This window comes from Staurois parvus, unplaced genomic scaffold, assembly GCF_062004578.1.
Source record: "Staurois parvus isolate SC_StPar_1 unplaced genomic scaffold, SC_StPar_1.0 ptg000232l, whole genome shotgun sequence".
Taxonomy (NCBI): Eukaryota; Metazoa; Chordata; class Amphibia; order Anura; family Ranidae; genus Staurois; species Staurois parvus.
The window spans coordinates 8,162,055-8,186,797 of NW_028318028.1; the positions used below are offsets into that span (position 1 = coordinate 8,162,055).

At 40.5% G+C, this 24,743-nt stretch overlaps 1 protein-coding gene across 1 annotated transcript; it reads right to left on the bottom strand.

Moving 5' to 3' along the window:
- Window positions 1-61: 61 nt before the first annotated feature.
- LOC149460340 (uncharacterized) lies at window positions 62-23,602 on the bottom strand. The gene is made up of 3 exons (XM_089679913.1): window positions 23,462-23,602; window positions 512-1,708; window positions 62-468 (listed from the first exon to the last, which is right to left on the bottom strand). The coding sequence occupies exons 1-3, from the start codon at window positions 23,523-23,525 to the stop codon at window positions 62-64; spliced, it is 1,668 nt and encodes a 555-aa protein (XP_089536039.1). The 5' UTR covers window positions 23,526-23,602.
- Window positions 23,603-24,743: the final 1,141 nt, after the last annotated feature.

Genomic DNA, 24,743 nt, shown 5'->3' on the forward strand with positions numbered 1-24,743 from the left:
GTGGTACTTCCAGCAGGGGTTGTGCTGCTTGCAGCAGGGGTTGTGGTACTTCCAGCAGGGGTTATGGTACTTCCAACAGGGGTTGTTGTGCTTCCAGCAGGGGTTGTGGTGCTTCCAGCAGGGGTTGTGGTGCTTCCAGCAGGGGTTGTGGTGCTTCCAGCAGGGGTTGTGGTGCTTCCAGCAGGGGTTGTGGTGCTTCCGGCAGGGGTTGTGGTACTTCCGGCAGGGGTTGTGCTGCTTCCGGCAGGGGTTGTGCTGCTTCCGGCAGGGGTCGTGGTACTTTCAGCAGGGGTCGTGGTACTTCCAGCAGGGGTCGTGGTGCTTCCAGCAGGGGTTGTGCTGCTTCCAGCAGGGGTTGTGCTGCTTCCAGCAGGGGTCGTGGTGCTTCCAGCAGGAGTTGTGGTACTTCCAGCAGGGGTCGTGGTACTTCCAGCAGGGGTTGTGGTGCTTCCAGCAGGGGTCGTGGTGCTTCCGGCAGGGGTTGTGGTACTTCCAGCAGGGGTTGTGGTACTTCCAGCAGGGTTTGTAGTGCTTCCGGCAGGGGTCGTGCTCCTTCCGGCAGGGGTCGTGCTGCTTCCGGCAGGGGTTGTGGTACTTCCAGCAGGGGCCGTGCTGCTTCCAGCAGGGGTCGTGGTACTTCCAGCAGGGGTCGTGGTACTTCCAGCAGGGGTTGTGGTACTTCCAGCAGGGGTCGTGGTACTTCCAGCAGGGGTCGTGGTACTTCCAGCAGGGGTCGTGGTACTTCCAGCAGGGGTTGTGGTACTTCCGGCAGGGGTTGTGCTGCTTCCAGCAGGGGTTGTGGTACTTCCAGCAGGGTTTGTAGTACTTCCAGCAGGGGTCGTGGTACTTCCAGCAGGGGTTGTGGTACTTCCGGCAGGGGTCGTGGTACTTCCAGCAGGGGTCGTGCTGCTTCCAGCAGGGGTCGTGGTACTTCCAGCAGGGGTTGTGGTACTTCCAGCAGGGGTTGTGGTACTTCCAGCAGGGGTTGTGGTACTTCCAGCAGGGGTCGTGCTGCTTGCAGCAGGGGTTGTGGTACTTCCAGCAGGGGTTGTGGTACTTCCAGCAGGGGTTGTGGTACTTCCAACAGGGGTTGTGGTGCTTCCAGCAGGGGTTGTGGTGCTTCCAGCAGGGGTTGTTGTGCTTCCAGCAGGGGTTGTTGTGCTTCCAGCAGGGGTTGTGGTACTTCCAGCAGGGGTATTTGTGCTTCCAGCAGGGGTTGTGGTACTTCCAGCAGGGGTTGTTGTGCTTCCAGCAGGGGTTGTGGTACTTCCAGCAGGGGTTGTGCTGCTTCCAGCAGGGGTTGTGCTGCTTCCAGCAGGGGTCGTGCTACTTCCAGCAGGGGTCGTGGTACTTCCAGCAGGGGTTGTTGTGCTTCCAGCAGGGGTTGTGGTGCTTCCAGCAGGGGTTGTGGTACTTCCAGCAGGGGTTGTGGTACTTCCAGCAGGGGTTGTTGTGCTTCCAGCAGGGGTTGTGGTGCTTCCAGCAGGGGTTGTGGTACTTCCAGCAGGGGTTGTGGTACTTCCAGCAGGGGTCGTGGTACTTCCAGCAGGGGTCGTGGTACTTCCAGCAGGGGTCGTGGTACTTCCAGCAGGGGTCGTGGTGCTTCCAGCAGGGGTCGTGGTGCTTCCAGCAGGGGTTGTGGTACTTCCAGCAGGGGTTGTGGTACTTCCAGCAGGGGTTGTGGTGCCTGCAGTAGGACTCTGAGCATCTGTGTGCATGTATGTGAAAAACAACTTAGTTATATATGTACAAATTAAAGCAACCATAAAATATTTTTTCATTGCACATAGTGAATAATGTTTTTTCATTTTTAACCAAAAAGGCAAAGGGAAGCTTAATAAATGGTTATTAAAATGTGCTGTACATGCATGTGTTCATAAACACTTTCTGAATAATAGAAGGAAAGTTTGCTACTGCTACAAACGTAAACTGGATTGTGCCATTAAAAGAGCATTACAATGGAACACATGTATTGTTTTACATGCCAATTTTTTTTTGCAAAGCAGTACAGGCTATGATGTTTTCTCTCATTCCTCTTCCATATGCCTGCATGCCATACATGTCACAATGTTTAGGAAGGCTGATGTTCTGCAAAGCTCCACCTGTTCTACCTTCTACCTGCAGTTCAGATGAGTTCTTTTATATAGGTACGCCTGTATAAGTAGCTACCCCCAGGGGCGTATTTGCCATGAGGCAAACTAGGCATTTGCCTAGGGCAGCACTTTTTAAGGGGGGGGGAAGCACGGCGGCAGTAGAGGAGGAAGAAGAAGAGGACAAGGTCAGGGAGAAGGAGCCCGCCCTCTCTTTTGCAGCCGCCGCCGAAGATCCTGAGGGAGAAGGGACACAGGCACCTGTCCTGCAATGATCCTGACACCATCTGGAGGAGCCGCTGCAGGACAGGTAAGTGCTTGGAGGACTGGTGCTTCCAAACCCCTGTCTCACTGTCTCCCTGATACACTGCCCCCCCGTTCTACTTCCCTCCCCCATCCCATTGCCCCCATCCATCACAATGCCTCTTGTCACCCTGCCCCACACCTGTCACCCTGCCCCTCACCTGTCCCACTGCACTCCTGCTGTCCCACTGCCCCTAACCTGTTCTTCCCACTGACACCAATGATGGGGCACTATTCTTCCCAATGACACCAATGATGGGGCACTATTCCTCCCACCGACACCAATGATGGGGCACTATTCTGCCCACTGACACCAATGATGGGGCACTATTCCTCACACTGACACCAATAATGGGGCACTATTCCTCACACTGACACCAATGATGGGGCACTATTCTTCACACTGACACCAATGATGGGGCACTATTCCTCACACTGACACCAATGATGGGGCACTATTCATCACACTGACACCAATGATGGGGCACTATTCCTCCAACTGACACTAATGATGGGGCACTATTCCTCACACTGACACCAATGATGGGGTACTATTCCTCACACTGGCACCAATGATGTGGCACAATTCCTCCCACTGACACCAATGATGGTGCACTATTCCTCCTACTGACACTAATGATGGGGCACTTCCTCCCACTGATACCAATGATGGGGCACTATTCCTCCTACTGACACTAATGATGGGGCACTTCCTCCCACTGATACCTATGATGGGGCACTATTCCTCCCCCTGACACCATTGATGGGGCACGATTCCTCCCACTAACACCAATGATGGGGCACTATTCCTCCCACTGATACCAATGATGGGGCACTATTTTTCCCTTTGACACCAATGATGGGGCACTATTCTTCCCACTGACACCAATGATGGGGTACTATTCCTCCCACTGATACCAATGATGGGGCACTATTCTTCCCACTGACACCAATGATGGGGCACTATTCCTCACACTGACACCAATGATGGGGCACTATTCCTCACACTGACACCAATGATGGGGCACTATTCCTCACACTGACACCAATGATGGGGCACTATTCCTCACACTGACACCAATGATGGGGCACTATTCATCACACTGACACCAATGATGGTGCACTATTCCTCCTACTGACACTAATGATGGGGCACTTCCTCCCACTGATACCAATGATGGGGCACTATTCCTCCCACTGACACCAATGATGGGGCACTATTCCTCCTACTGACACTAATGATGGGGCACTTCCTCCCACTGATACCTATGATGGGGCACTATTCCTCCCCCTGACACCATTGATGGGGCACGATTCCTCCCACTGACACCAATGATGGGGCATGATTCCTCCCACTGACACCAATGATGGGGCATGATTCCTCCCACTGACACCAATGATGGGGCACGATTCTTCCCACTGACACTAATGATGGAGTACTATTCCTCCCACTGATGCCAATGATGGAGCACTATTCCTCCCACTGGTACCAATGATGGGGCACTATTCCTCCCACTGGTACCAATGATGGGGCACTATTCCTTCCAAACAGAAAGATCAACATAATGTAAAATTATATGAGGATTTTTTATTTAAAATGTGTGCAAACTACTTTTTTTATGGTTTTGATGTGTAATTTTAAAGATTAGGTTCAGGTATTCATAAAGGTGAAAAGGTAAAAAAATGTAATTGCGCCAAAAAGCATACAAGCAGCTGGCAAAGCTATGGATATAAATTCTGTATAAATAGTAAATAAATGCCGCACTAGAATATCAATGCTGTCAAATGCATAAAGTTATACATGCATAATATACAAAAAATTGTCCCAAGAAGAATTGGAAGTCCCAGAAAAATAAATGTGATAAAAACTGTCCCAAGAAAAGTGAATCTTGTAAATAAAATCCCGGTCCACACAATAAAACTTGAAAGCTCTCCACCACCTCAATGTGCAAAAGGAACTCTTACCAGAGTTGATGAACTCTAATAACAAAAGTCAAAAAGAGCATGTGACGTTTAATGGCCCCTGTTGAAGGGAAAAGGCATCCTCTGGATTAACCCTCAAATCTTCTAACTTCTCTTCAACAAATACATATGGCCAATACAAACATGAAAGGAAAACAGAAAGATCAACATAATGTAAAATTATATGAGGATTTTTTATTTAAAATGTGTGCAAACTACTTACAAAGTCGCAAGTAATAGGTGCCTTTAAAAACACATCTGAATAAATCACTTCCTGTTTCCTGGAGTGGTAGCTTCACCTTTTTGTCACATCTAAGGTCATCAGGGGCTTTCCTTTCATGTTTGCATTGGCTAAATTCATTTGCTGAGGAGGTGTTGAATGGCAATTGATCCAGAGGATCTCTTCAATAGGGACCATTAAAATTCCCATGCTCTCTTTGACTCTTGTTATTAGAGTCCATAAACTCTGGTAAGAATTCCTATTGCACATTGAGATGGTGGAGCACTTGGAAGATTTACAGTGTGTACCAGAATTTTCTTTACAAGATTCACTTTTCTTGAGACAATTTTTATCAGAGTTATTTTTGTGAGACTTCCAATTCTTTTTCTTTGGACTATATTTTGCATATTATGCATTTATAACTATACATTTCACAAAAGAAAATGATTACAATTTAATAAGTGAAGAGAAGCATAAAGGGACTTTAATGTGCTTTAAACATTCTCAAACAATATTTTTTGATAGGCATTATCTGTAGTTAGACTTTAGCCTATTCATGATGTTTTTCAGGTGGATATATCTTTAAAAAAATGTCAATATAAACATATTTTGATAAAATGTAATCTTTTATTAATGAGCATTTGGTCACTCACACAAGAATGACTCATATTAAAAAAGGGATAACAATGGCCTTATGAATGTTAAAAACAATATGCAGAAGCTATAAACCACAAAGCCCATCTGAATGTATTTGACCCAGAGGTTTACAATAATACCTATACCATCCAAAATTCAAACTGTACATATACTGTATCATACAAGGGTATTTGTTGATCTGGTGAACACAAAGAAGGCTGTGGATGTGTTTACCATCTCAACGCGTTTCACTTCATGCTTCTTCAGGAGAGAGGTATTCAAGAACATGTGATGTGGCAAACCTGTACTCCTTCATCCCACATGATTTGGCTTGTGCAGCAGTCATGTTCTATCTACAAAATTACACTGAATTGTCCCCTGAGCATTGCAGTTTCATTGTAGAAGTATTAGAGTATTTATTACAACACAATTATTTTGTTTTTGATCATGTATACTATTTGCAGAGATGTGGGGCAGTGACAGGGGCGAAGTTTTTGCATTCACTCGCCAACCTTTTTATGGGTTGGTGGGGGCGGTCTAACATCTTTGCTGGGAGTAATCCATTTAGAGGCCAGATTATAGTTTAGTATAGATATATTGACTATCTGTTATTGATTTGCAATGGTCGGGGTATGCAGCCAGACATTTTCCTGGAATATCTTAACAAGAATAATTGTAATTTGTCCTTTACTGGTCAATTTAAAAAAAATACTATAGAGTTCTTAGATGTTTTTTTTCTGGTTGCAGGAGAACGGCAAGTAAGCACTACATTGTATAGGAAGCCACTGCCTGGTAACAGTCTATTGTTGGCACAATCAAGCCATCCCAGACATACCATCAAAGGGATACCTGTGGGACAGTTCTTGCATTTACGTTGTGTATGCAGTGATACTTTGGACTTTGAACGGGAATCGCAATTACTGTTCCAACGGTTCACAGAAAGGGGGTATCGTAAGTGGGCTCTTGATAGAGCCTATTTAATTGCAAAACAAAAAAACAGATCTGAGATGCTTAACGGTACTAGGAAAAAACAATTGGATAAGTTCAGTCGTCCTTCCTTGGTTCTGTGTTATAGTCCAGAGTTTAGACAAGTGAACAACATTATCAATAGATATTTATCGATCTTGTATAATGATGATATTTGTTCTAAGAACAAGGGTATTAACATTATTCCCATAAGGACACTCTGTCTAGGTAGAACTTTGTCCCCTAGTTTCTTCAATCCAATGCCGATCCAATCTACTCCTTGGCTTGATTTCCAAGGCAGTTTTAGATGTGGTGCCTTGGACTGTCTGTTATGGGAAACAATTTTTGTTCCACCATCAGTGGAAAGACATTCCAAATGAAGAACTTTTTCAATTGTAACACCAAACGTGATTTATTTAATCACCTGTCATGTCTACCACATACAATATGTGACCGAACAAGCAGGAAATTGAAAGACAGGTTTCCTGAACATTTGGGTGATGTGAGAAAGAATCGCTCCACTAATGTATCTAAACACTTTAATTCTTTACATGAAGGTCACTGTTCTGCGATTGGCATCCAAGATAGAAAGGGTTAAAACCCCTGTACGAGGGGCTGACACTTTCCATCTTTTGTACAAGCAGGAAGTGTGTTGGATTTTTAATTTACAGACCCGTATTCTTCAAGGGTTAAATGCTGAATGGGATGTTACTCACTTTTATGAGTAAGATTTGTTTTATTTTCATTCAGATTTATTCATTTTGTAATTTATCCCTATATCTGTCATTCTATTATTTTTTTCTTTTTGGCCAGTTCACTTCCCTACTTGCACAGAATAGACTGAAAATGTTTGTGTATCTTTCTTGATAATGTAAGTATGTATGTGATACATTGATGCTTTTCGGGTACAGCACTGACAAGAGGTGGTTTTCCTTTGTTCTTCTTTTCTTTTTTGTATTATGTTCTTAGTGATGTGCTGTTTTAATTGCATGTATTGTTGTTTCTGAATTAAGTTAAACCACTAATTGAAATCAGCTGTTACATGATATTTAAAGGTGAGAAATTCAGTAATGACTAAGCACGTGTTAGTGGAAAACGTGTTTACTGTTTCTCTGTCCAGTCTTGGAGCTGTGATGTTCTTATTACACTGTTTGTGAAGATTCCAATAAAGGATTTTATCTGCTACATCATTGCTAGTGCATCTAACCTTTGTTTCTTAGCATTGTTCCTGTGATCACAGATCGGGCCGGCACCAACGTGTATGTGGAGGGAATATACATTTCCAGCACTCACCTGGAGCGGTCTCTGTTTTCCATGTCGACACATGAAAACCACATAAGCCCAAGCAAAGAAATTCACCCAGGACACTTCCAAGGAGGAAAGTGGAAGAGAGAGTATTTATATTACAACCCCAGAGCCATCCCTATGAGTGTGTCTCTCTGGTCCAAATACAGCACTGCAGTCAGTAAAGGATCTGTGCTGTCTCCAGAGTGTCGGGGTCCAGTGTTCAACCTGTAGATTATTATACCATGCATCCAGGCTACACTCATAGTGGTAGACCCGACATTGTAACATACAAAGTACATACTAGCCCAGTCTCTGTTCCACTCCTATCCTTGGAAATGCCCTGGATTTGTTTGCTGGGGATTACATAGTTCCCATGTGTCGACATACCTGGACACATTGGGGTTGATTTACTAAGAATAAGATGAAGCAATAGCTGTTAGACACCAAAATTCACCTAATTGAAGCAATTGAGACTTTGCCATGGTGAATGGAAAAGCAACTTCACATAGGAAAACGACTTTTAGTAAATTTCAAATTGGAATAGTCATGTTTACATTATATGTAATGCTAAACTTGGTCCCTAGAGGGAGTAGGAGAGCAGGATTAAGCCAAGATCCCCTGTGTGTGTGCCTGCATGCGTGCGTGCGTAAAAAGAAATGATTGGCAGGTGTGATATGGTGTTTGGCTTCTTTTGATGTTAATTCTATTATTAACTCTTCTTTTGAAGTGTTTTTTACATGTTCTGCAAACAAATGCATTTTTTAATTAATGTTACAGAGTAATGCATGCTTTTTTCTAATGTTAAATATATTTCTAAAAATTACAGTTATAGCTCTATTATATGAAAAATAATGTTTAATGTTTAATTTGAATATTTTCATAATATCTACTTATAATTATATATCTTAATTCTTGAATAATGGTTCTACTATATACTCTATATCATGGTCAGCATTGTGGCTTAGTGGTTAGCATTTCTTGCCTAGCCACACTAGGGTTGCTGGTTCAAATCCCAGCCATAGCACTAAATGCATGGCATTTGCAGGCTGTGCCTATCTGGGTTTCCTACCATGCGTCAAAGACATGCTGGTAGTTGTTTTGGGCCCTGTCTAAATTGCCCCTATTATATGAATGTGAGTTCAGAACTTTAGATTGTAAACTCCTTGAAGGTCTGATGTGAATGTACAATACAGTATATATGTAAAGCACTGTGTAAGTTGACAGTGCTATATAAGTACATGCACTAATTTTGTTGGGGGGATTGCTCTTGCACCTCTTTTTTCCTGGCCTACAGGACTGTATGCTCAGATAAGGACGTGTTAGTGATTCTGGAGGGGAAGCCACACTTTGTTTATTTTTTTTAGCCATGGGGTTTCCTCTTCAGATTCATAACAACTATATCTCTGTTATTTGACAAATAATTAGCAATGTCTAAATCAAATTGTTTTTATAATATCTATGTTTAATTATATATCTTAATTCTTGAATCATGGTACTACTATGTATTCTACTTTAAGGGCAGCATAGCGACTTGGTGGTTACCACTTCTGCCTGCTAACACTAGGGTCATTGGTTAAAATCACAGCCATGGCACCACATGCCTGGAGTTTGCATGTTCTCCCTGTGCCTGTTTTTAACGGACACCCCAAACACATGCTAGCTGGTTAGTTGGCACTAGTATATATGTGAGGTCATAGAGGTGTATAACTGCTTCTTCCCTAAGCAAAACCTGTAAAGGACATCCGAGTCCTGCATGTTTTCAAAGTATACCCATGGTGCAAAAAAGCCATGGCTGCTGAAGGCACTTGGCTGTACTTCTCCTATCTACTCTGCTGAAGGCTCCAGCCCCAGCAGCAGTGCCTCCTCCTCTTCAGCCTTGATTGAAAGAAGGTGTTGGAGCAAAAAAATACACACAATTGACACCTCTGTTTGAAGTTCCTGCATTTTCGAGTTTGGCAAGTGTCACCTGCCTCCAGCTGCTGTGTTTGTGTTTACTTTTAGCCAAGGAACTGACATTTCTTGGTTTCTGGGTGCATGCGATCCTACTTCCACAAATGTGAAGACGCAATTCCTTCCTGGGAGCTGGTCCCAAGACCCTTTGTGTGCGATAACTAATTTTTATGTGCGAGCGTGGCCCCCATACATGCAAATAGATTTCCTTTTGTGTGAAATACATTTATTATGAAAACTATTTTACTTTTTTACAAATTAATTGGTGTTCCTCAGATTGCAACTAGTGAATTAAAAAAAAAACACAATCAAAAGGCCCAATTTGACATGTTAAAGACTGCTTATCCAGCAACTGAATTCAATGAAAGTTGACATTCAGTTTTGGAGCTGTTAAAGAAGGGGGGGGGGGTTATTTTTATTTAACACCTTGCATTTGTACAGAATAAAGCGTTAATTGTGTAGACTGTTATTTGTATGGATGTTAATATATTCCACTTGAGGAAGAAAAAGGTTTATCAGTCTATCAAGTACATAAATAGTTTAATATTCTTCATTTATTTTGACAGCAGCAACACAATTAGGTACATTCATTTACTTGTGTAAAAAAAAAACAACGGTATTTATGGTGCTACATTTTGCACAGCACTTTACAATAGGGTTAGAAAGGCACTACCCATAACAGCTTACCATCTACAAAGAGATCACAACTTAACTTTCACAGTGTACAACTGGGAACAAACTAAGGCCAATGTTAACCAGGCAACACATTTCACAACAACATTTACAACAGATCTCACCATTCTACCCATATCAATTTGTTAAGTGCAAGATTCTTAAAAACAAAATCGGGTATTAAAAAAAACAAAAAAAAAGAACATAGCGCCAATCCCCCCCCCCCCAGTTCCTACACATACATTTCTGTTTATGGGAAGCAGGAAGCTGCATATCTGTCTACATGATAAAGCAAACTAAAGCAAAGTTAGGAGTTGTAGAAGTCAAACAAATGACATTTGTTAGTAACAACAAAGGTTAGCAGATGCTCACAAACCATAAACACATGGTTAGTCTGGAAAAATACACACAAAATTGAAACCGTGCCCACAAAAACCCACTTTTGAAGGACAAATGCACAACAATTACAGCAAACACACTAAACAAACATAAAACATAGGGTGTTAATCATCTTCATCTCCTGCTCCTCCTCCTCCTCCTGCTCCTGCTCCACCTCCTCCTCCTGCTCCTCCTCCTGCTCCTCCTCCTCCTGCTCGGACTGACAGAAAATAATCTGGCCTCTTCTTGTGCAGAGCAAATCCCACTACTGCAGTCCTTTATATAACATAGGTTATATATATTGTTAGCACACCCAATGAAGGACACTTCCATTCAATCTGTCTCTTCATAAAAGCCTCCAGTGATTGCACCTGATTAGCAGGCAAATACTCCTCCAAAATGTGTTAGCTCTTGGCTATGTGTATCAATTCACAGACTACAGGCCAAAGATCCAAGTCCATTAGCATGCACAGAAAGAAAGCAACAGTTATCTAAACGTATGTACCTATGCAGTGCGCACCAGAAAATGTGAAATGTCTAAGTCCCTGGGCATGTTCAGTGCTAAAAAGAAAAACAAATACAAGCTGTAAGTCATTGAGCATGTGCAGGGTACAGAGCAGGACATCTCACATTTGTGATGGCTGCTTCACCCAAATTGCTGACAAGGACATTCATCATCCAAACACATCCAGTATTCACATCTATTCCAATGGCTCTAGTTCCCCCCAATGCAGCCTGTTTTTGTGCAGCCCACCAAATTAGAGCATGATGAACAGGGGCGGACTGACAACTCATGGGGCCCCCGGGCAATAGGGAATCATGAGGCCCCTGTGTCCTTGCCCAAACTCAAAAAAGCCTATGAAAAGGTACCAGGGGTATCTCATGGGGCCCCCTACTGACCCCAGGCCCTCGGGCAGTGCCCGAGTTTCCAAATGGTCAGTCCACCCCTGATGATGAATGTGTTCTGCACGGACCTACACTGGGACATGGCCAGACACCTCCTAAACGCACTGACATGCATTACTGCCTGCAAATATTGTGGGTTGTTAGGAGACAGCACCTGCTGGCATTATAACAACCAGAGACTCATCCCCAATGACAGCAGAATGAAAGCAGCATAGCCAACATGTACCAAAGAGCATGGGCCCTTCAGTCTGTCAGGGATCTGAAGGGGAACCCCATGGCCAAAAAAAAAAATAAAAAGTGTGGCTTCTCTTAAAAATCACTAACAATCCCTTATCTGAGCCTATGGTCCTGCACACACACACTTTTTTATTTGTAATGTCAGCTCTTTTGTTTACATTATGTGAAACCTTCTACAATGTACCAGATTGCAAAAAACACCTATAAAACATGCACTATTATTAGTTCAGGTACTTTTATAGTGCCATCAATTTACATATATTGTACATTCACATCAGGCCCTGCCTTCAAGTAGCTTACAATATAAGATCCCTAATTCACATTTATATAATAGAGACAATTTAGACAAGAGCCAAAACAACTTCCAGCATGTGTTTCGGAGGAAACCCACACAGGCAGAACATGCAAACTCCATGCAAGTAGTGCCACGGTTGGGATTTGAACCAGCAACCCTAGTACTACTAGGTAGTAGTGCTAACCACTAAGCCACTGTGCTGTCACATGCCTGTAGACTGCAACTCTGTGGTGTCAACCAGTCTTAGGTCCCTGGGCATGCTCAGTGTAACAAGCAATATATTTCAAATGGAATACAAATGTGGCACTGTGTTACTAATTCATATGTGTGTTGGCTATATGTATCCCAATACAAAGAATCATAACACAAGAAAAAAAATCTATGAAGCAGGGATTCACTGTTTCCACCTCCGCTCTGCCATGTACATTTAGCCATGTGATTTATCCTTGTACTTATGTGAGTAGATGCATGATATTTATTACACAAATTCTGCGGGCTGCTCTATGGAATGTATGGAATGCTTGCTTATCCCTTACATGGCTTACACCCACACACATCAAGCCCGACTTTAAAATCGTGCGACTTACAGTGAAGTCACATGATTTCAAAGTTGGGGGACATGCCAATTTCATGTGCGATTTGCAAGACATCTGACACAGTAGTGCATGTACTACTTTAGAAATCGGTGCGACTCCGACCTAGTCTGAACCGCGCAGATTTGACCGCAGTAATTGTAGACAATAGGGTGCGACTTGGCATGCGATTTGTAAGTCGCCTGGCATGCAAATTGCATGCCAAATCGCACCCGATGTGACTGGGGGCTAAATATACTGTACATGGGGGAGGGGAGATGCAAACAGTGAATCCATGCTGATGTACCCTGGAGTTCCTGAGTGCCATTGAACAACCTGTTGCTGTGATCTGCCATATGGTTCCAAGGCTGGTGATGAATGATTGCTCACAACATGCTGCTATAACACCACCTATAATTTTGGGTCTCATCATTTGGTAAGAAGCTGCAATTGGTGTGGTATATATATATATGTGTTAGCCTGTTTAATAATTACACTTTCACAAAAACAGGTTCGCTCTTTTCAATGACGTTTCCAGGCTTGCCAACAAAGGCATTTACTATCTACTAGCAGTTCACCAAAAACAACAGAGTTAAGGCACTCTTTAGTTTTCCTGGTCTGAGCATGCTCAGTCGTGTCACTACTGAAATGTTTGAACTAGGTGAAGTCAATGCCTGTTTGGATTTTTTTAAATATATCACTTTATACAGACAAAATTAGAATTCTTTTAAAGCAGGTATTCCACATATGTATAGGAAATATAAATTGCTTGAGATCATGGCAAAGATTTTTCTCTGCTGTTCACCTGGTTCTAAGAGGTGAATTCATTTAGACAGTTGCTGAGTTTTGTGACCATCAGTGAATTCCAAATTGTGTCTATTTGTTGACTGAGTTCTTTAGTAAATCTCTTCTCTGTCTAAAAGTAGTCGGTCATGCAAGGAACTGCAACCATTTTCAGACAGGGTGCCTTAGTAAATTAACCCCATTGTTCTTGAATGCCCTTCTCCTGAAGAAGCATGAAGTATAATGCAGTGAATTATGAAACATCTTCACAGTCTACTTTGTGTTCACAAGACCAATTAATACCATTGCATAACATATGTACATGTTGAATCTAGGGTGGTTTTGGTATTATTATAAACCCCCGGGTCAAATACATCATATTATGACACTTTGCATGACTTCTTAGGGGTTGCATACAGATGGGCTATATGGCTTATAGCTTCTGTGTATTGTTTTTAACAATCATGAGTCCATTATTATCCCTTTTTTGAATATGAGCCACTCTTGATTGAGTGAACAAATGTTTATTATAGTGATCGTAAACCCCTATTTTTTTTTAAATAACATGTTATACTTACCTGCTCTATGCAATGGTTTTGCACACAGCAGACCCGAACCACCCTTTCTTCCTGAGTCCCCTGCAGGTGCTCCTCCAACCTGATGAGTTCCCCATAGCAAGTCACTTACTATAGGAGTGGTCATGAGGGTTCGCTCCAAAGCCACGCTCTGTGTGTCCATCGACACACAGAGGGCAGCTCATCCCTGCCCTGCTCCCTCTTCACTGGCTGTAATTGAAATTGTAATTCTAGCAGTAGAAGCCAACAGCTCCTTCTGTTGTCTCTGAACCTAGGGAGAGGGCCAACAGAGCCACTGCTCTTGTACACAGTGCTGGATAAAGAATAAAGCTGCACTAGTGTAAAAAATCTTCAGCCTTTACAACCATTTTTATAAAAAGAATATTACATTTTAGCAAAATATGTTTGTATTGACTTTTTTTGATTAATTATTTGTGTTGGCTAACCTGATCAAATCATGCAACCTACCAAGAACATGTATTGTCTACTATGATCATTAGCATTTGACCTGGCCAAGGACCTGTGCGGCCTACCCTGATCATGGACACGTTATCTGGTGAAGAGGCTCTGCATCCAAATAGAGAATTTAGGATTTTGTTTTGTGTGCTGTATTTGGGGTGCCTCTGTCACACTCACTTCACACATATGCTTCCCGTATCAACTAAACAGAATTGCAGGGTAGACTGCCAGCCATACACCACAGACGATACATGGTTCCATCTGAAAGGCACATATAAAGTGATGTCTGAGATTCAAACCCTCACACTTAAAAATTATTCTCTGAAGTGTGATGGCAAGGTCTAGAGTGAAATAGGTGAGAATCAGCATTAAAGTTTGGTAGAACCCTTCTAATGTACTGAATATGTCATGTATATATGTAATGTACAGTGTATGTGTATGCAGATCCTTCCCAGGCAGTGTGGGACACCTGATGTCTCATTCACACCATACAGCAACATGCAATGTGGTAAAATGCCTTGCCACATGTTCTTTGAAATATCCTGTTTAATTGACTTGAATAGAATCTTGCAGGATTCACATCCACAAATGTTTAAAGAACATTGGGGAACTGGAGGAAGTGCAGAGAAAGGCAACCAAACTGATACGAGGCATGGAGGAGCTCAGCTATGAGGAAAGATTAGAGGAACTGAATGTATTCTCTCTTGAGAAGAGGAGATTAAGGGGGGATATGATCAACATGTATAAATACCTCAGTGCAGGGGCGGACTGACCATTTGGAAACTCGGGCACTGCCCGAGGGCCCGGGGTCAGTAGGGGGCCCCATGAGATGCACCTGGTACCTTTTTCATAGGCTTTTTTGAGTTTGGGCAAGGACACGGGGCCCCATGAGTTGTCAGTCCGCCCCTGCATCAGTGGTTCATATAGTGAACTCGGTGTAGAGCTATTCACCCTGAGGTCATCACAGAGGACAAGGGGCACTATTTTTATGTCTGGAGGAAAAGAGATTTATTCTCCAAACACGGAGAGTTTTCTTCACAGTGAGAGCTGTGAAAATGTGGAATAGACTTCCTCAAGAGATGGTTCTGGCCAGCTCAGTGGATTGCTTTAAAAAGCCTAGATTATTTCTAAAATACACAGAATATAACTGGATACTAACATTTATAGATAAAGTTGATCCAGGGAATATCCGATTGCCTCTCGGGGGGATCAGGAAGGAATTTCCTTCCCTGCAGGAGTAAATTGGATCATGTTTTGCTGGGGGTTTTTTTGCCTTCCTCTGGATCAACTGTGGGTATAGGATTATAACTTTTTTTTTTTTTAACTAGATGGACTGTTGTCTTTTTTCAGCCAGACTAAGGCTGGCCATACATTATGCAGTTTTCTTGAGATTTTTGCTTTAGGTTTACCAAAAACCATATGAAATGAGGTCAAACCTAAATAACACTTTAAATTGTATCCAATTAGGCAGGCCCTTGCACTACATACTTGAAGGTAAATCTAAAGGAAATTGAGCAGAAATTGGACTGAAAATTGTAAGAAAATTGTATAGTGTGTGGCCAGCCTAACTATGTAACTATGTAACAAATGCAAGGCTTAATTTTTTTCACAATGCATGTTAACATATGTGAGAACACACTCTGTTCAAGTGAATTTCTGCCTGGATTGCCCTAAATGTTCCATAATTTGCAAAATGTAAAAAGAACAATGTGTACATACCCTCAGCCCCTCCCTTCGTGCTGTAATTTATGATCCTTCTTGTGTTATTTAGGTGTGCACACTGTTCAAACCTTCATTGTTGCCAGTCATTAAAAATGATTAAAACAAACTGAAGGGAATAGGCAAACTCACTAACTATGAGATCTAGCTTTTGTAATATGTATCCCAAGGAGAATATTTTTTACTGCAGTTTGAGCACAGTACGAAAAGCTTGTAAATCACTTTATGCATTTGATTTATGAGTCAGTTTTGTTTAATTAAACGTCAGCAGATCCTAGCTTTGGAATAACAATGTACATTAAACTGAATCAGAATGTTTCCAAACACCAGAAGGTAAGGTGCAAAGCTATGCATGAGTGTCTGCATGCAGATTTTAATGTCTTTTTATCTTTTATAATGCTATAAGTTGCATTGTTTCTTCTTGCATGCATTTAAATTAATGATAATACTGTATGTTACAAAAATGGTAATTGCTCATGGAATTTTGTTGTTGGCATTCACAGTATGTTGTATGATTTTAATGTTGTTATGATGATTAGTTCTTGGCAAATTAGATGAAAAAATACATACAAATTTGGTTATAAATTATTACAAAAAATGTATACATGATATTCTAAATTAGGTTGTAGAATATTAAAACATGCATGGGACAATCATATTTGTCTTTAAATTTTATAGCAGTCTTATTTTCAGTGCCTTTTATTTAAATTCGATTTTTTTCCACTGAAATCCATACTGTATATTGGAACTGTCTTACCTACAAGAGGTAAGACAGTTCCTCTTTCTAGCCCTAAATTGCTGAGATTTACACAGCCTTTACAAAAATCATACAGAAACAATTAAATACTGTCCGTGATACTTTTTTTTATTTGCACTAACAAACAATTTTAAGGACACGCTTTTGGGGAGTGTCCCCTTCTTCAGGTCAAAGCAGTACTGATCACAAAGGGTCACTTTGGGAGACCTCAATATTTTAGTTCTTAAATGAAATTTCAAATCTATTCAGGAAAGAAAAATTTTTGAACTAAGAATGATAATTCTATTTGATACAAGAGATAATGGCCTGAATTTGGACATGGGATTCCTCACTCATAATCCAACAGTTTTATGACTATCACCTCAAGCATGACTGCCTCTGCTAGTGTTGTCTCCCCCCTCCCCAGAATTTGCTTTTGCTGTGTCTTATCTTATCTCTGTTCTTTTCTTTTCCTTTTTTTTATTCCAACTCCAAAACATCTCTTCTAACCCTTTGTGATCAGTACTGCTTTGACCTGAAGAAGGGGACACTCCCCGAAAGCTTGTCCTTAAAATTGTTTGTTAGTGCAAATAAAAAAAGTATCACGGACAGTACTCAATTGTTTCTGTCCCAAATGCACTAATACGGCTACAATCACCTCAAGCAAAAAAATACAGTCAGGATGGTGACCTAACTTTTCTCTACTGTAGCTATGCACCATGCTGTCCCTGCCTATAATTGAAGAGTGAAGGCGTAGCAAACCGTGGAATTGATTTACTAAAACTGGAGCGTGCAAAATCTGGTGCAGCTGTGCATGGTAGCCAATGAGCTTCTAACTTCAGTTTGGTCAATTAAGCTTTGACAAAAAAAACCTCTAAGCTGATTTTGCACTCTCCAAGTATAATAAATCAACCCCAGTATGTGCAGGACTCCAGATTGTCCTCAAGTCTTCCAGTCTGAGTACAGAAAATTACAGAACAATAATATATACTCAAATGTAGGTATTTACACTAGGTGTATAAATGTAAGAATTTTTTTTTCAATGCACACATAACTGCATTCATTAGCAACTTTTATATCTATATTATAATGTTTTATATAATAGGTTTCAGCTTTAACCTCCTTAGCGGTTTTCCCGAGTGTAGCTCGGGGTAAAATTTGAGTAGCAGGAGCGGTAACCCCGAGCTACACTCGGGCTTACCATGCGGCGTTGCTCAGGGGGTCCCTGCAGCGCTTACCTTGTCCTTCGCTCCCACGATGTGTCCCCTGCAGCGTCCCCGGCCATCTCCTCCAGCCGATGCCGGCATCCGGCTTCCGTGTTCCGGTCCCTGTGACGTTGGGACGTATGGGCGCCGGAACCGGTGGCAAATTTGAAATTTTTAAAAAATGTCATTTTTGCTGTCATTGCTGTTTCAATGCATTTCACATATATTTTGTCCCTACTGCTTTGTCCTGCGCCCTGCCTGCATTTTGACTGTTCTTTGTGCCTAGAAACTTAGAAAAGTCCATGGCGTCCAAAAAGCGTCCCTTTACGTCAAAAGCGGTTTTAGACCAGCTAGAGAACAGCAATAGTAAATCAGAACCACTTGCAGAATTGAGTGATAATGATTCATGGGGAAATTTGGCATCAGACACTGAAAACGATTTTGCGACTTTGCTCAGCGATGTGCAAATTTGCCTCTGTATTTCAAATTTCAGTGTTTTTGGTTTGATTATATTATTGAATTAAATTTATTATTATTATATTATTATTTTTTATGATTATTTATTAAATTATAATTTATGATTTCGTGTTTTAAGTTTTATCAAATCCGGAATGTTTACTAGACTCTTGTTCGTACAGATTTCAGTGTTATTCCTAAAAATTACAGCCTACAATAAAAAACTACATATTTCCATGCAAAAAAATGGTACTGCTTTCAGCACAAAAAATCGGAAAGAATCATACCGCCAAGGAGGTTAAACAAACAGCAGATTTGTTACTTTGTCCATTTGGACATTTTTTATTTTTGCTTAATGCTGATTTTCCAGCCCCTCGCTTTTTTTGGTGGTAAAGGGAGCATAATTTGAATCAGCTGAACATCTTTTGAGTTTTCCTCTCTCTTTTTTCTCCAGCATATGTGGCATTTTATTTCTTAGCTTTCAAATCTTTTTTTAATGACAATTGCAAGGGCATTAAAATATATTGAAGGATCGACAATGCCCTATTTTTAGAGATGTCTTTATTGTTGCATTGAAAGTCTATATATATTGAACCTATGGTGGTGCTCTTTTAATAATTAAACAATATTAATAATAATATTCTCAAATTACTTAACCACTTCCAGTCCGGACACTTTTACCCCCTTACTGTCCAGGCCAATTTTTAGCTTTCAGTGCTATCACACTTTGAATGACAATTGCGCGGTCATGCAACACTGTACCCATATGAATTTTTTAGCATTTTTTGAGACAGATAAAGATTTATTTTGGTGGTATTTATTCACCACTGGGATTTCTATTTTTTTTTGCTATGTAAATGAAAAAGTTCAAAAATTATAAGAAAAACCCTTTTTTTCAAACATTTTGCAAACAAATAGTATTTCATCATAAATCTTGGCCAAAATGTATTCCGTTATCTTTTTAGTAAAAAAAAATAACCCAAATTAGTTTATAACCAAAAATTATCATTTTTAAACATTTTTTTATATATATATATATTTTTTTTTACATACTGTCACCCTAGCAGTACAGCATCACCATGGTGACACTGTACTACTTGTGGGGGGTGATGAAGATTTTTTTTTACACTGATTGCTTTTACACCTATAAAGGCTGTAAAAAGCAGTCGTATTCTGCTACATGTCTTTACTAAAAACAAATCCCAATATGTAAATTAATTGGTTTACGTGCAAGTTATAACATTTACAAATGGCTGCGGCAGGCATTCTGACATTGGGGGAACTGAGTAGGTGTAACTGACATCCCCAGTGACACCAATACAGTAATCAGTGCTAATAAAAGGCACTGACACTGTACTAATGACACTGGGCAGGAAGGGGTTAACATGCAGGGTGATCAAAGGGTTAACTGTGTGCTGTTTCACAGTATGCTGTGTACGTGCTTTCCACTGTAAGCACACTGCTTTGTATGGATCTGCTATACAGTGCCATACAAAGCAGTGTGCTGGAGCTGAAAGGGGAGAGATCTGAATTGTTTACATTCTGTTCTCTCCCCCGTTGGAGATACTCAGCGACAGGGGCGGACTGACAACTCCTAGGACCCCCGGATAATAGGGGATCATGGGGCCCCCGTGTTCTCGCCCACACCCAAAAAAGCCTATGAAAAAGCCAATGAAAGGTACCAGGGGCATCTCATGGGGCCCCCTGCTGACTCAAGTGCCCAAGTGCTCGAATGGTCAGTCCGCCCCTGCTCGGCGATCACTGGGAGCCGGCGAATAATCACCAGCCGGGACCTGGTGATTGACAGCTGAGGCTGAGAATGGCGGCATGGGTTCCCTACCCGGAACTGCAAAAACATGTATATATATGTGATTTTGTGCACCTGTGCCTCCCTGTAGCTGTATTTCTGCTATAGGGTGGCACGGAACCGATTAAGTATGAATGCAATGCTGAACAAATCAATGTATCTTCTATTTCCATGACATACATCTGTTTTACTAGATAAATGGCACAACTGCAGTTCACAATGTCATTTTATAAGTTTTGACTGTGAGAGACATTTAAAGTAGTGTTAAATCCTAAAAATTAAAAATGTATTATATTGCAGTTCACCAATTCTTAGATGTGTTGGCTACATTAGAAATCTTTTTTAAGGTTTTTTCGTTTGCTTTATTTTCAGCTGGTGATCTGGTCAGTAAATCTGTTATTTTTCAACAACCCAGCTGTCCAGTTGCAGTTAGAGAGTTGAAACAAACAATTTACCACTCGCAGTGGTGCTTACAATGGCCACCAGTTATTCATTCATGCCAAGCCTTTTCCAGAAATGGAAAATGTGTTGCTATAACTGCTTAAAAAGTGTAAGCTAGCGTTTAGCTTTAATTTGTTTGTTAAGTCCATATAAATCTGCTAGGTGCATTTACCGCTACCCTCTCCCCATATTGCCAATTCATCTGCCAAGGTGTCTCCATTGTGCTTCCATCCAGACTGGAGAAACCATAATACAGAAGGGGTTTATTTACTAAAGCTGGAGAGTGCAAAATCAGGCTCATTTTTGCACTGAAACCAATCAGCTTCCAGATTTTATTGACAAAGTATATTTGAACAAGCTGAGGTTAGAAGCTGATTGGTTTCTATGCAGAAGTGAGCCTGATTTAGCACTCTCCAACAATTGTAAATAAACCCCAGTGTGTGTTACTGGCTGGATCACCAATCGAAAATAAAGAAAAGTAGCCAGACACCACATTTATAGATGGGTAAAATGCAATATATTACATTCTTGTTTTCGGGCTTAATACAATGTGTCACCACATTGATAATTATTCTACTGAATTGTAATTCTATTGGATTATGCTAATCCAGTGGAATGCCTTAATTGAGCAGTCCTGAAAAAATGTTTTAATGGTGAGCTAAATTTAAAATGTCACTTCTTCACAAACTCAAGTGCTAACTCTTCTTTACAGCTCATTTATTCTATCAGGTTCTTAAAACGGGTTTTAACATTTTTGATATCATAAATAAAGTTTTATTAATAATGGCAAAGCACTAAAAGCCTGTGATCATTCAATTACCAACGCACCCCAGTCTTATTTTTCATTTCATTTAGGTGGTATTTTGGATATTTGAATGACCAAATAACTTTTTATATCTTTTGGGTTTGTGAAATCTCCTCAGTAGGGTCACAGACAGCCCCAAACTACTAACTTCTCCCCATTTTATTAAAAACTAAACCATGTTGACTGAAATTAATCTTCAAATGTTCCTCTTCCTACCAAACTCCCTTGTTTACCCTCTTTCCTTTTCCAGCTGCAACAAGTAGAATTTCAGTCTAAGGCTGGCCATACATTACACAATTTTCTTGAGAATTTTGCTTTAGATTTACCAAAATCCATATAATATGAGGTCAAACCTAAACAACACTTTCAGTTGTATCCAATTAGATGGGCCCTTGCACTACATAGTTGAAGGTAAATCTAAAGGAAATTGGGCAGAAATTTTGTTATTTTGTTATATAAAGTATCTTTGAGATTTGTATAAGGTGATTGAAATCTCCTCTGAATATAATTTTGTCCTTTCCCTACCAACCTAGACATGGATCCTACCTTGAACTGGAGGATGCCACTGCTGATTTGTGGACAAGTAGATAAATGTGAAATCTGCAAGCTTCAAATTTGGACTGTAAAAATGATAGCTGGAGCAACTTGGTTTTTACAGGTAGTGAGCAGGGGCGGACTGACCATTTGGAAACTCAGGCACAGCCTGAGGGCCTGGGGTCAGTAGGGGGCCCCATGAGATGCCCCTGGTACCTTTTTCATAGGCTTTTTTGAGTTTGGGCAAGGACACAGGGGCCCCATTATCCACTATTGCCCGGGGGCCCCATGAGTTGTCAGTCCGCCCCTGGTAGTGAGACATCTTTATCACTCTTTTTTATCTTAGGTACATGCTTACAGTTATGCATTTTTATGGAATCCTATCATTATTAAACTAATAGGTCACTCCACCAAAAACCGACATTTAACTTCTGAGAGATTTCCAGTGGGTTTAGTTACTCTATGGCTTCTTTCATTATCTGGTCACCCTTGCTCTGAAATCCTTCCACATCAGTTGACAAAGCTGACCACCTGCATTGCAAGTAAAAGGGCTCAGAAACTTTCCTTCCCACATCCCAGCACAGCCAATTACCATGTACTAAGGACTAATACTCTCTCACTCATAAGCCTGATCCTAGTTTGGGGTTATTAATTTAATCAAGGAAAGCAGTAGGTTATTAATGAAGTGCCCCCTTTCTTCCCTATTTGTGAACTTTCTATATATTGGATGTGTACTTGTGCTTTATATAAAGACAAAATGAGCTCTCTCTTAAACTTGCAATTTTAAAATTAATAATTCAGTGATGATAGGTTTAAATGTAATAATGCAATCACAACAGGTTTAAAATGAATAATATATCCTAGAGGGAAATAACTCAGGAATCATTTTGCAGATATTCTAAATCATAATAATAATCAAAAGTCTAAAAGAAATTCTCAATATTCTAAAGATCATTGTGCAAATGAACAAATAGTCCACGCAAGAGACAGTGATTTCTTAGGTTTTTAGAGTTGTCTTAAAAATACAATTCCCACTATAAACAATGAACTTTGAGAAAGATATCTTTTGAAGTTGATGAAAGATTAAGTCTAGCTGATTCTTAAACTCTCAATGATTGATTGTAGTTGGTGAACTGATTACCACAGCTCATAGTTTTCCCTACAGGAAGCTGAAATGGTTATAATAGATTTTTATTTGTCAAAGCTTTTGAGTATATTATGCCATGTACTGTATATCAAACTGCTATTTCACTCAAATGTACACAGTGGCCATATGTTAAATTATATTACTATAAAAATTGACATACATTTTATGTAGTAAATGTTGAGCACTTTTGCCCCAAATATAGTCTAGATTTATTAGAATTACTGCTTTTATCAAAATATACAGCCTTCAAAAATAGTCATAATTAAAATCTGTAAAACAAACTCTGAAATCTAATTTTCTTGGTCAAATACTCAACTTACCTGTCTTAATCAACAGAAGCAAGAATAGAAATCCTTTGATCATCAGCATCTTTGTATGTCCCATAATGCTTGTGTTATTGTCTCTGAGCCACCCGAGCTAACATAACAAAGGTCCAAAACTGTCCTCAAGCTCAACGCTGCCTCTTTTATATCCATGGAAAACTAATTCATATGCATATATTATGATATAGAATCAGTTTATAAATAGATACAGAAATTGGACAATCCTCAAAATGAGATGTGTAGTAAATTGGTTTTAAGCTTTTGTCATTCTTTGGATATCCTAATTATTCTATCATGTGAACAACTAAAACGATTCTGTTGTGAGTACCCAGAAGAAGTGACTCTCACTTCTTGGAATTTTTGGGAACAGCCCTTTTTCAAAGCTTTAACTAGGACAAACTGTAAAATAATTGGAATAATGTGGGTAGTTATGACACATATAAGATGCTAGACATAATTATCATCATAAAAGGTATGTTAAGAATAATGATATAGTAAGAGGTGAAGGCTTTATAACACCAATGGAACCTTCTTACCAGCTACATCAGTGAAACTAGCAAACTTCAATAGTTTATTGAACAAAACTGAATCTACTATAATCTGTCCAATACTATACATTATTACTATAGTAATGTATAAGGAGGTCACATTATGGTCATTGAAGTTTTATATACCTGAAAGCTATTTTTTGTTGTAGCATTTGTTCTGGCTTTCACAATATTACACACTTAGCATTCCCTGTATCATAAATGTAGATGTAGGTCCAAATAGGACATTTCTGAACCTGTAAGATCCTCTTGTAGAGTAAACAAATCCTCCATTAAATACAATATTGGAAATACAGTGTTGGCATAATTAGCAAATGTGGCTAGGCACTGGATAAAACAAATAGAATTCTGTTGTGCATTAGTAGATGGATCACCAGCAGAAAGAAAATCCAGTATCCATTAATTAAAGGGGTTGTAAAGCCTTAAGGTTTTTTTTAGCTTAATGCATTCAATGGGCGGGGCTTTGGAGGTGATATCACCAGCTATAGATGAGCTGTTGGTGATAGATTAGGACTGGAACTGACCTACTGTATTGTCTATGGGGTATATGCTAGTGTCGGCTGTGACACTTTCTCCTGAGTGCAATCTTAAAGCTTTTAATACAATAAAATTACCTGGATGGTTTTATGCTATGTAGCTTCCTCTTCCTTTCCTCTATGGTCCCACTTGAATATATGAGTATATCCAAGTAAGGAGTTGCAATAGTCAGCAAGTACCTCTGCAGATCATTG